The following is a 13,990-nucleotide window of genomic DNA, read 5'->3' as shown; positions in this document are numbered from 1 at the left end:
ACACACACACACACACACACACACACACACACACACACACACACACACACACACACAAAGGCCTGCTCTGCACTGAAATAAAGAAAAGGGTACCTTCACAGTAAGATCCTATCCAGAGAAGCTTACAACCTGAGAAACAGCCTGAGCCACTTTGTGGTTCTAGTAAGGAACTGAGTGAAAGAGCTGCTAATGTGATTCCATATAGTCAGGATCCATTCCAAGTGACTCTGGATATTCAAGATGGCAGTGCAGTCAATGCATTGCTAGCTTTAGAGGCACAATGATGCAAGAGTGAAGGAACTCTAGATTCTTCCCCCGTGGTTTCAGAGAGCCTGAGGAGCCAGACAAAATGTGGCCCTCCCTGCAAGAAGGCCCTGAGAGGGCATGAAGCTGTGAAAGTGAAACCAGGGCTGTATTGGAGACCTCAAGACATCGGAGGTGCCAGAGACATGGGTCTCTTAAAGCTGTGTAAGGGGAGCAGAAGCAGACCCAGAATGCAATGCAGTTTGTATGGAGCAAAGCTGGAGTGGTGGTGCCATCGATGGCCTTTGACATCAGATACAGATCTTGCAGGATTTGGAGTTTGCCATGCTGGGTTTCAGTCTGCTTTGGTATAGTAATTCAACATGCCCCACTCCTTTTTAGAATGGAAATGTATGTTCTGTGACACATGTTAAGTATGTAATTTGCCTGTAATTTTACAGGAGCTTACAATTAAAAAGTACATAGTGATTCTCAGGAGAGGTTAGACTTGTAGACAGTAGAGAGACTATGAGAGACTACGGGAACATATGAAGTAGGACTAAATGTATTTCGCATTGTGATTTGGAGGACAGGGATTAGAATGTGGTGGTTTAAATGAGGAATGTCCCCCACAGGCGTGGGTGTCTGTAAACCTGGTCTCCAGAGCCCTGTTTGAGAAGTTTTAGGAGGAACATGCAAGGCTGCAGGAAGTATGCCACTGGAGACAAGTTTAAGAGTTCAAGGACATTCATATTTCCAGTTTCTCCTTCATGCTTACAATAAAAAATACTTAACTTCCTACTTTGGCTACCATGCTGTCTCTACAATTAGGGATTCATCCTTTGAACCTATAAGCCAAAATACACTACAAAAAATATATACATCTTTTTGAGAAACCATCCTGAAACTGAACTGAAAATGTCCTCCCTGCTGGCTAGTTTTCATAATGCCAGAAAGTACCCTGAAGGCCACTAGTGGTATTGCCCAGCAGTTGCCTTTGCATGTTATAATACTGACATACCAAGCAAGATGTGCCCACTGGTAAAACAATGGCATGAGAGTTATGGGGTAACTAATCATATTTGGATGAAAGCTGAGGTCTGCCCCACAAGAGGGAATTCATGCCTGCTACTATAAACCTGGACAAAAGCCCACAGCTAGCGAGAGCAAACTGCCTTCTAAAATCTATGCTTATACCTTTAGATTAATGCTGTATTCAGCCTTGAAGAGAAAAACTTCCCTCTGTGGCAGTCAGCAGTTAATACAGAGACTCCATCTGGCCAGAGTGTTGAGAGTAAGTGACCACTGACTGCTCAGCCCTAAGATATCCATAAGACATCCATATCACCCTCCCTTTCTCACTCATGGATGAGAGAACACTGTGAAAGATGACGTGAATAGAATGTAAGAGCAGAGGATGGGCTGTGAAGTGTTTTTTGGACATCACATAACCATTTCACTCATGAATTCACAGCAGCTATGGTTACTTAAAAAAGACACAGCAGACAGCACTATTTTGTAGGTTACAAAAAAATCAAAAATACAAATGAAAATAAAGAGGGCATGCAGGCATTGCTTGGGAATGAGAACAGAGAGTGTGGGATATACATGATCAAGATTCACTATTTACATGTATGAATTTGTTAAATTGAATAGAAACATGTAGCAATGGGGAATGGGGAACTGGGGGTAGCCACTAGAAAGTCTCAGACTCCAGTGAAGCTAGAGGCTCCCAGGAGCCAATGGCGACGATTTAGCCAAAATACCCAACAAAGGGGAAATACAACCTGTAGAGACCACCTCCAGTAGATAGGCATGGCACCCCAGTTGAGAGATGGAGCCACCCACACGTCTCAGAATTTTTAACCCAAAATTGTTCCTGTCCAAAGGAAAGACAGGGACAAAAAAATGCAACAGAGATGGAAGGAAAGGCCATCTAGAGACCAACCCAACCTAGGAATCCATCCCATCTGCAGACACCAAACCTCCACAGGACTGCTGATCCCAAGAGGCACTTGCTGACAGGAGCCTGATATAGCTGCTTCCTGAGAGGTTCTACCAGCACCTGATCAATACAGACGCAGATACAGCCAACCATTTGACTGAGCCTGGGAACCCCAGTGGAAGAGCTAGGGAAAGAACTGAAGGACTGAAGGGGATTGCAACCCCATAGGAAGAACAGTATCAACTAACTGGACTACCCAGAGCTCCCAGGGACTAAACCACTACCCAAAGATTATACATGGAGGGAGCCAGGATTCCAGATATACATGTATTAGAGGATGGCTTTATCTGACATCAATGGGAGGGGAGGCCCTTGGTCCTATGGAGGTTTGAAGCCCCAGTGTAGGGGGATGCTAGAGTGGGTGAGGTGGGAATGGGTGAGTGGGTGGAGGAGCACCCTCATAGAGGCAAAGAGGAAGGAGGTAATGGGAGATGGGATAGGGGGATTGTGGAGGGGTAACCAGGAAGGGGGATATAATTTGAAATGCAAAATTGATTTAAAAAAATAGGTTACAGAGCTAAACAAAGAATTTGCAAAATCTCAAATGGCCGAGAAGCACTTAAAGAAATGTTCAAAGTCCTAGTCATCAGGGAAATGCAAATCAAAATGGCCCTGAGATTCCATCTTACACTAATCAGAATGGCTAAGATCAAAAACTCAAGAGAGGCTGCTCCTGCCTGGGAAGCAGGGATGCTGGCTGCTGATATTTACTTCTCCTTCTGCTCCTCCAGATCCAGTTCCCTCAGTCTTATTCCCAGCTCGGTAGCAGAACACTGGCTTCAGTCTCCCTTTCCTCTATGACTCCACATGCTGGTGAGGATGTGGAGAAAGAGGAACACTCCTCCATTGCTGGTGGGATTACAAACTGGTACAACCCACTTTGAAAATCAATCTGGCAATTCCTCAGAAAATTGGAAATAGTTCTACCTAAACACCCACCTATATGAGTCCTGGGCATATACCTAAAAAATGCCCCACCATACCAAAAGGACTCATGCTCCATGTTCATAGCAGCCTTATTTGTAATAGCCAGAAGCTAGAAACAATCCATATGTCCCTCAACGGAAGAATGGATACAGAAAATGTGATTCATTTACACATGGAAATACTATTCATCTATTAAAAACAAGGACATAATAAATTTCACAGGCAAATGGATAGAACTAGAAAAATATCATCCTGAGTAAGGTAACCCAGACACAAAAGGACATGCATGGTATGTACTCACAAATTGGTATTAGCCAAAAAATATGAAATGCCTAGGATACAACCCACAGACAGTAAGAAGTTTAACAAGAAGAAGGCCCAAGTGAGGATACTTCAATCCCACTTAGAAGAGAGAACAAAATAATCACATGAGGCAAAGGGACGGAGGCATCTTGGTGGGAGAGGGTTGGGGAGGGAAAAAGGGGAACAGGATCAGGTGGGGCGTGGGGAACAGGAGGGAAGCCCTGAGGGACAGGTGAATGAATAGAACATATGTAGCCTCTGGGAGTGGGTGATGAGAGGACCCTTTAGAAAGTAACAGAGACCTGGGAGGTGACTCAGGAATCAATGGGAGTGACCTTAGATGAAATGCCTAACAGTGGGGAGAGGGAACTCAAAGTGTCCACCTCCAGGAGAAAGACAGGGCCTCAAGTGTAAGAAAAGGGTTACGAACCCACAGTCAAAATTTCTGACTCAGAATTGTTCCTGTCTAAAAGAACTGCAGAAGAGACTGAAGAAAAAGCCGTCCAGTGACCAGCCCAATCTAGGATCCATCTCATGGGTGTGGGCACGAAGGCCTGACACTATTACTGATGCTATGTTGTGCTTACAGAGAGGACCCTAGCATGGTGAGAGGCCCTACCAGCAGCTGACTGAGACAGATGAAACCACTGGACTGCTGTCAGGGACCCCTATGGTTGAGTTAGGGGAAGGATTGAGGAATCTGAAGAGGAGTGTGACCCCACAGGAAGACCAACAGTCTCAATTATCCTGGACCCCTGGGAGCTCCCAGAGACTGAACCATCAACTAGCCAGGACCAAGGGCTTGTTCAAGGCCCCCGGGACAGTCATAGCAGAGGTCTGCCTGGTCTAGCCTCAGTGGGAAATGATGTGCCTAATCCTGTAGAGACCTCAGGGAAGGAGGTTTGTCTGGTGGGGAGGGGAGGAAAGAGCACCCTCTTGGAAGCAAAGGGGAAGAGGAATGGCATAACAAACTGTGGGAGGGGCTTGGGGAATAATAATAATAATTCCAGTGACCAGCCCAATCTAGGATCCATCTCCAGCTGGAATGATAATTAAATGCAATAATTAATAATAATAATTAAATTTAATAATAATTAAATGCAATCCAGAATTACATTGGATTGGATAATATTATCCAGCTGGAATGATAATTAAATGCAGTAATTTTAGAAATAAAACAGAAGGTAGACTATTTCAAAAAATGTTATTGCTGTTTGTCCTAGAATAAAGTACAAACAGTGGGAAAAGAGAATATCAAAGCTCATTCGTGGAGAGGAGAGATAGGACTCTGCCTGGGACTCTCAATCAGGAACTCCATCTGACTGTCTCAGCTTCTCTAGCTGGATTCTGCTGAATGATTGTAAGCACCTGATATATGATGTTTTCTAACTGTGGCTATGCTCGTTTACTAGGATGCTCATCCAATGGAATACTCTATTCCAATCCAGATTCCAGAATGTGAACTCTAGCTGGCTGCCCCAATGAGGCTTTTCTACTGAATTTCTTCTGAATGTTTTTAAGACTGATTTGATGATGCAACGTTTACCTACTCACTCAATTGGACTGCTAACATCATCTAATTTGGTCATGTTTCCCTATCAACCTGCTCTTCTGTGATCTACTACTTACTATTTATGCTTTTACTTTTGCTTGCAATATACTTAATAAACTTACTCATTCAAAGCCCAAAGCATGGTTCTTGCATATCAATCTCTGGACCATACACATGATCGAGTTTAAAAGTTATTACTTTCAGGAAACTGGCAAGTTGCAAAATTAACATCCCCAAATCAGTAGCCTCCCTATATACCAAAGACAAACAGATTGAGGAAAAAAACTCAGAGTAACAGTCTCATCACCCACAATAGACAAACAAAATAAAACAATAAAAACCCCAAAAGATAAAGAATTCATCAAATAAAACTTTTTTTTTTTTTTTTTTTGGTTTTTCGAGACAGGGTTTCTCTGTGTAGTCCTGGCTGTCCTGGAACTCACTCTGTAGACCAGACTGGCCTCGAACTCAGAAATCCGCCTGCTTCTGCCTCCCAAGTGCTGGGATTAAAGGCGTGCACCACCACCGCCTGACCAAATAAAACTTTAAAACAACTAAAGAAAGAAATGAAAGAAGGCAGCAAATGACAAAGAGACCTCCCATAACACGGATTGGTATGATTAATATTGTGAAAACGTTCTTCCCTCTAAAACCAATCTACAGAGTTAATGCAATTTCTACAAAAAATTCCAATGTAATTCTTCACAGAAATTGAAAAACAATATTAAAATTCATAAAGAAGCATAAAAATAGCTAAAGCAACCCAGAACAATGAAAACACTACTGCAAGATTCACCATTCCTGACTGCAAGTGAAACTACAGCCATAGTGGTAAACACACCATGGCACTAGCACACAGACAGACACACTCCAATAGAATAGATCTGAGGACCCAGATGAACATCCACACTCATATACACTTTATTTATGACAAAGATGCTAAAAACATACATCAGAAGAAAGACTCCATTGTTTCAAATCTAGTTTCATGGGATGCAATACCCTCTTCTACCTACAGTGGGTGCAAGGCATGCACAGGGTAACACAGACATATGTGTATGAAAACAGCCATATGCATAAAATCAAACATTACAAATTATTTTTTAATTAAAAATTAAATTTAAAACAACCTTTTATCTATAGGCTGATGAAAGCAGGAAGTAGCAAGCTGACACAGACATTGCTGTCTTACCTTCTAGCAAGCTGCCTCAACTGTTCAGCACATCCACTGTCTGACTTCTGGTTGATAAGTTCCAGGATATTCATAGTTCTATGAAAATGTCCACATGATAAACTCACACTAATAGCTGTTTCATGTTTGTCTCCAGTAAGTACCCATACTTTAATACCAGCCATTCTCAGTGCTTCAATAGTTTCTCGAACTTTATCTTGTAGTCTAAAAATAAAAGACACAAAATTGGTAGTGAAAAATAACTCCTGTAGTACATGTTAAGTATAAGCTACACAATACATGTATAGTATATCAAACATAACTGAAATTTTCTTTCATCATGTAAGAAACAAGAATAAACTCTTAGTGGCTATCTAGTTCAGAGTCAATGAAAATTCATAATTGTATGTTTTTAAGGGTATTGTCAACAAAGTTGGTTTTTATGAACCCAACTAACTAGGTAGCGTTCATAAACTTATCTCACTGGGAAGTGGTATTGGGAGAGGGGAACTGAATTAAGGCCTGGGACATTTGTGCCACTACAGATTCCGAAATTTCAAACCAAAGATCTCCCTCCACCCCAGTCCTGAAGAAAATCACTCTGAGAGCTAACCATTAGACTACAGAACTTCACGTCAGTTTAAGACATCTCATGAAAACAACTGAAAGGATAATGAAAACCACACTTCAATACGTACACCTTTGTAGATACAGGAAACACAAGAGAATAGGCTTAACTTATAAAAAACAATTTGATTCATAGAATTCAATTTAATTCAAACTAACACTGATACAGATGCTGGATTAAAAAAAAACTGAGCAAGTTGCAAGGAATTTATATGCTACTAGAGGAGAAAAATCTTTAAACAAATAATTTAATATAGCATCAAAACACAAAACAAAACAGTAACCTAAAGAAGAGCATTTTCAGTCATGTCAGTTGTCAGAAAAGATCTTCCTGGATGAGTTAGTTATGAACACATTTTGTTCACAAATGCACAGCCTTGCCAAGGAACAAAGGCAGGACCAGCAAGTTGTATACAGCACAGCAGTCAGTGTGGTATTACTGAAGCATGAAGGAGATTGGGCAGTGGTGGAAAGGGGAGGATGGAGAGATGTGTGAGTGTTTAGTTGTCACTAAACACTAAGGAAAAGTAAACTAGAACTATAATACTGATAATTGTTTCTTTTTATCTATTTCAAATATCTAGATATCTTAATATCTAATGCTAGAATAAAACAGCATTATCCAGAGTAGAAGAATTAAAGCTTTAGTTTTCTATTTTGTTACAGGATGTTAATTAATGGTATTCATTTTCATACACTAGAAGCACTTGACTAAAATGTTCTTTAAAAGAAAGATATTGGTGGCTGGATAATAGCTCAGCAGTTAAGAGCACTGACTGCTATTTTAGAGGTCCTGAGTTTAATTCCCAGCAACCACATAGTGGCTCACAACCATTTGTAATGCGTAAAATAAATAAATAATTGAATAAATCTTTGAAAAAAGAGAGAAAGATACTGCCTACTTCTGATACTTGCCTGTCTTCCACTGCTGTAGCTCCTAGCAATATCAGGTCTTTCTCAATGTACTGGAAGACATCAGCCAACTTCTCTTCCCGACGCTGCAAGGCAGTCCTGGCCTCAAACAGGCGCCTGTCTACATCTTCATACTCTTTAGCTGTAAACTGTCTGTAAGCTATACACAGTGTCCGCAGTCCTTTCTAAAAGAAATGAAAAGGAAAGACAGGCACACACCTCTGTAAGAGGCAGATTTTTAACCTGACTTTACATACAGTCATTTTGTCTTCATCTGTGACTTGGGACTACACAAACTTAGCAATCTGTACTTGACTACTTTGATTATACAGACCTCAAATTTTCTTAATTTCTGAAAATTAGCATCCAAATCTAAAGATTTCTTACTATATATTTTCCTTAGAAAAACCCAAAATAAATGTTCTAGCAATACAACTTGAAGAGAGCAGATTTTAAAGTACCATATGAGCGTGTTTAACAAATTTGTAAATAGTGCCATTTCCTGATGTGTAAATAACACTCTTGTAAATAACATTTAAGAGGCCATTAGATATTAATATATGTACTAATTAATTCACTCTATAATAACTATATAGGAATACTGTTCTAGACAACAAATGTCTATGCGGTTAGATACTATAGTAGGTAGATGAATTAGATTGTAGGCAATTGCAAACCAAGTAGGTAAGGAGACGCCCAAGTATGAAGCACACATAGAAATATGAGCAGGAGAGATCCTGAATTAGGTTTTCTGCTTTTGGAAGAGTTTCTTGTGTTTTTCCTTTTAAATTAGAATCACATTATGTAAAATTAACTCCTTTAAAGAGTACCATGCAGTGCTTTTAGAATACTTACAAAATTGTTACCACTACCAGAATGCTTCACCCGCAATGGATTCCCTATCCATCAGAAGTCACTCCCTTCTTTTCCCTTCATCCAGAAGCCTTTGGAACTGCTCACTTGTTTTATCTCTATGAGCCTGCCTTATCCTGGATCTTTCAGATAAATAGACTGTGTGGTCTCTTTCAGCAAAGTTTTCAATGTTCATCCATGTAGTAGCATCTATAAGATACTAGTACCTCATCTCTCTTAACGACTAAGTAATATCTCATTACATTGCTGTGTCATATTTTATCCATTCATCACACCAGGTATCTAGGCTTTTCCAATTTGGGGCTATGAGGACTCATTCATTAGATGTATCTTTTCCTTTCTCTTTGGTGTACACCTAGGTATATAGCTAGGTCAGCTTATAACTTCATTTCTACCTTTTGTAGACTGACAAACTGTTCAAAGGCTACTGATTTATACAATATGTGCAATCTCTAGTTTCTCCACTCACCGGAATTCCTCCATATTCCTCTAGTAAGGCTGTTTCTGCTTTGTTAGTATGTCCTCTACACTAAACCACACACTTAATTTTTTTTTCTTTAAAAATCTGGGTTTAATTATGTTACCCCACTTGCTCTTGCATTTCTGGGATCAAGCTTTTGTCTTGTTTCTGCTTTTCTACCATAGGCCCAGAGTAAATTGAGGGAGGGAAAAAGGGAAGAAGAAGGAAAGAGAGGAAGAGGAAAACAAAGACACCTAGCCATTCAGAAGATGAAACCCAAAGATTTGTGCTTCACTCTAAGCCCCAAATACTCATTTTTGTTAAAGGTACAGTTTCGGCAGTATATGCAACCAGAAGTCCCTACTGCAATAGGTCAGAAGAAAATTTCAAGTTACTAGGTTAAAAAATCAGTTTTTACAAGTATAAAGAGCCAACATTTAATGCAAAAGAACAAAGAATTACAGAATTTCTAAAATTTGAATTATCTACTAAAAAGATGAAACTGCAACCCTTTCACAAGTATATTTTTCAAGTTTGTTTTTATTTTCTTTTTTTTTAAATCATAGCTATCTTTACTTACCAAAGCAAATTCATCAACATGAACTCTGGTTTTTGCTATTTCTCCACCTATACATTTAGGGAGAATTGAAGATTCTGCTCCTTTAGCAAACAAAAGCTTCTCACCTACAAAACCAAACAAACTAGTTATCAAGGTCTATATTACGTAAATAAATATTCATAAAAGTTTAGCTTGGTTACCTGAAGGTGCCTGAACAATTACACTCATTCTCCTACGATCTGAATCAAATTCCAGAATGTGAAGCAATTTGTACCTAAAAATTAAGAATGATAACCCTTAATTTTTAGAGTATTAACATCTGAATATTTAGAAAGAATAAGAAGACAAGCATAAAGTACCTTTCCATGATGATAGGCTCTAAGTTATCAATAATAGTACTGCACACAAAGGAGGTGACATTCCATCCTCAACAACTACCATGTACTTTACAGACCTTGGGTCACTTGGTTCCCACAGACGCCAAGGTGAGGACCACTAGAAAGATTATTATTCAACAAGCTGGTAAGTAGTAGAGAAGGACTGGAACCCAGCTCTGCCCGATTCTCTATCATCTCCTGTCCTAACACATCTCCCCAATTCAACCTTTATGCAGTATTAAAGGTTTGTTAGCAATGATTCCGGACCTGGGTGGGTGTTGAGGCGAAAGGTCAGGGAGCAAACGTCTCTGTAATGAACTAAGAGAAAAGTTATGAGGATAACTGTAGTGAGGTTTGAAAAATCTTCCAGGAGATAATTCTGTAGTGATGTGTAAGCAATGAAAGTTCTTCGTTGACAACAGGTTCCCTCATGAAAGCAGCTTCTGAACAGGCCTTATTTCTTTAGTATGGAAAAGCACAGCAATGGCTGAGGTACACAAACAATATGCAACAGGACCAACTTATTAGTGTAGAAAGAGGGTAAGGAAACTGCTGTTCTTGAATGCCTACACATAAAATCACAGACAACATAAGGGAACTTATACTGGGGTGCAGCTTCATGGCACAGCATTTGCCTAACATTCCTGAGACACTGGTTTTGATTCCTAGTACCACAAAAACAAAAGATAAAGACATTTCTTTTTCTAATGACCCATGGAATCTCAACCACAAGAGTGTTTTAATATAAATAGGTAAGTAAATTCAGTATAAAGCATACTGTTGTAATTGTGATAAGATACAATGTAATACTGACATCACTCTATAGCAGAGGTTAGCAAGTGTTTTACATAGCCAGCAAGTATTTTAGACTTTACAGGCTACATATGTCTCTGCTGTATATTAGGACTTATACTTGCATACAAGACAAGTGTTCTAACACTAAACTATATCCCCAGTCTTCTTTTGTTTTTTTACACTTTGAGATAGGTTCTTAATAAGTTTCCTGTGCTGGTTCACTTTATGGCCTAGGCAGGTCTTGAACTTGTGATCATCTGGCTATAGCCTTCATACTACCATAGCTATTTTCTTCTCTCTCCTCTCCCTTACTCTCTTTATCTTTTATAAACAGCGCCAAATGCAATCTAACATAGCTCACGGGCTATACAAAAACAGACTGGAGGACAAATAGGTCAAAGTTCCTGATTCCTATTCTGCACTTATTATAGAGTATTACATATTTCAAAAAATTTACCTTTCCAATCTTCCAAGTACTTTAACCTCCATAATTTCTTCAGAAATGCCTATAAATATATAGCCAGCTCTAGGAATAAAAAGAAGTAATAAGATTTAAGGGGAGATATTTCATGTTTCACAGTATAACTTTGTAACTTGGTTTGGATGAAGATACATTAACTGAAAGTTTAAGTTACAACACTGTCTTTAAATAATGTGACACTCTTAAGAACATGACAGACCATCCTAATAAGCCCTTAGAAACAGTGATCAAGAGAGTGTTCATGAACCTTTGTTTATTGCCTTGTTTGTTCTTTGATTATTTGTGTTTATTGTCCTGCTTGTTCCTTGACTACTTGTATCTATTGTATTGCTAGTTCCTCAACCTAGAACTGACCTTAATACTTGCATGTAATCAAAATGGTATAAAAGCATAAAGGAGGAGGGAGGATGGGATAGGGGTTCTAGGGAGGGGAAATGGGGACAGGGACATGTGAAATGTAAATAAATAAAATATCCAATAAAAAAAAATTTAAAAAAAAGAACATGACAGGCTAGACTACATTCAAAACAATGCAAAGTATTCTCACAAATTTTATTATACAAAATTCATACTAAACAATGTTTAAAAGATCATTAAAATTTATATTTGAGAACTTTACAATATTCTAACATTTGTTTCAAAATTATTCTCTGAGGATCAGAAAATCAGGCTCAATCACCTTGCTGCAGCTTCTACCAGAGCCTTTTCATCTGGTGAAGATGCATAGTACTCCAGCTGTGTAGGTGCCAGGTTGGGCTGCCAGGGACCGTCCCCAATGCCGTCAGTTTGAACATTGCTGATCTGTACAGTATGGCAAAGACTGACTGCTTTAAAGAAGAGATCATGTTCTTTGATCTGTAAAAACATAGCATTCATGACCGAAGCACATTCCCAGTACCATATAGGAAGACAGACATAATATCCTGAGAGCTGAAACAGACATAATGCCCTGAGAGTCCTACAACCCAAATTTCTTGAGTAAGAGCTCAAACTTGTAGATTTCAATCTTACACTGTTTGAGTAGCCTTTGTTATAAGTGCATCTTTTTAGAAAGCATAAACTAGGGAGAATATGTCCTTATGAAGAAGTCAGGTCTCCAAAAGCACAAATACATACTGTTTCTCCTTTTCACTTCAAGGCAGTAACTGTTGCCTAGTAAGTTAAGGCATTAAAGATGCTTAGTAATGACAAGCTAAACTGGGCTGTAACTGGAGTCTCAGAATATTATTTTGTGGTGCTGGATCAAAGATCTCTATTTCAAATATATACCTGTTGCTTCACCAACAGGAATTTCCCCTTAGTCCATTTATTAAAGAGAACTAATTCATAGGAAACCCACAATGATTAATTTGGAAATTGCTTACTAGCTCAGTTTCACTTTCAGGACTGGCTCTAAGAGAAGAGGCTGTAAGATGGGCTGAGTTGCTGAGATGGGATAAACTACCAAGGAAAGGCATGTTTCCTTCTGCAGAGTCTGGGCTTGGTCCTTCAGGTACAAGTTTACCATTGACTTCTTGGTATTTCAGGCCATTAATTGAACATTCTCGAAACTGCATCTCATTTTCTGTCAGTGTTCCAGTTTTGTCTGTAAACACATATTCCACCTAAAGGAAAAACCAAAAAAACAAAAGAAACCTTTGTGGTTAGGAGTCAGTATTGAACAAGGTAATAAAAATACTTAAAATTCACATATATATCTTTAGATACACGTTCATTTGTAGAGGTGACCGAGAATGAGGTTTAAGAATTTCATGTCTATCTCTTGGTCAATATGGTATGATTTGACACTTACCATTGAAGTAAGGGTAGAATTGATGATGATAAATAACCTAGAACGTGAATAGGGGCCAGGAGAGATGGTATAGAAACAGGGAAAGCAGATTTCTCAATGTAAACACATATTCTACCTCTCTCTCCCTCAGCTCGCTCGTTCTCTCTCTCTCTCTCTCTCTCTCTCTCTCTCTCTCTCTCTTTCTCTCCCTTTCTCCCTCCCGCCCTCTCTCTCTTTCTCTCTTTTCCTCTCTCTCCCTCCCCCCTCTTTCTCTCATACACACATACACACACACACACACACACACACGTAACTAGAAAAGTAAAAAGAAGGGAAGGGAGCCATTATAGAAAAATAAGCCAAAACAAAATACAGACCAATATCTTTCATGAGTATATACATACATACATGTATACTAAGTCCAGAAACATACAGAGACTTATATATCATACGTATATAAGACATCTCAGGAATCCATTATTAACTTGGTATACACCATTAATCATATTAATGATACTTGTCCTTTATTCTATTAATAAAATGGCCATCTCAACAGATACAGCAAAATCATTTAATAAAAATCCAATACTTTTTATGATAAAAACACAACATACTATGATAAAGGCTTCTTCAAAACTTGGTAATACCACACAGAATGATTTCCTATTATGAGCAGAGATATTAAGATAAAGTTGTCCTCACATGTTTTATTCAACATTGTACTGAAAATTCTAGTCAGGAAAAAGAAGCAGCAAGTTATCCTGATTAAAGAGAAAAGATATAAAGCTATCTCCATTTGCACATCTAATAACCTTACATCATCCAAGGGAACTCACTTTTTAAAAACATCTATCAGCAGTAATAAACAAGTTCAGTGAGACTCCAGGATGAAAGATCAATGTGCAGAGCTGGGGACTTAGCTCAGCGGTAGACC

General features: G+C 39.0%; 1 protein-coding gene across 1 annotated transcript in view; it reads right to left on the bottom strand.

Moving 5' to 3' along the window:
* Atp11b (ATPase phospholipid transporting 11B (putative)) overlaps positions 1–13,990 on the bottom strand; it is a 93,862-nt gene that overhangs the window by 35,718 nt on the left and 44,154 nt on the right. Inside the window, exons 13-19 of the mRNA XM_028763590.1 lie at positions 12,650–12,889; positions 11,965–12,140; positions 11,262–11,330; positions 9,833–9,906; positions 9,654–9,757; positions 7,744–7,925; positions 6,223–6,426 (exon numbers count right to left, since the gene is read on the bottom strand). Coding sequence (XP_028619423.1) covers positions 6,223–6,426; positions 7,744–7,925; positions 9,654–9,757; positions 9,833–9,906; positions 11,262–11,330; positions 11,965–12,140; positions 12,650–12,889 — 1,049 coding nt within the window. The remainder of the gene's footprint in view (positions 1–6,222; positions 6,427–7,743; positions 7,926–9,653; positions 9,758–9,832; positions 9,907–11,261; positions 11,331–11,964; positions 12,141–12,649; positions 12,890–13,990) is intronic.

The sequence above is a fragment of the Grammomys surdaster genome, unplaced genomic scaffold (assembly GCF_004785775.1).
Source record: "Grammomys surdaster isolate TR1022 unplaced genomic scaffold, NIH_TR_1.0 62, whole genome shotgun sequence".
NCBI lineage: Eukaryota > Metazoa > Chordata > Mammalia > Rodentia > Muridae > Grammomys > Grammomys surdaster.
The sequence above is the reverse complement of the archived record's forward strand: the minus strand, read 5'-3'. Positions and strand labels throughout refer to the sequence as shown.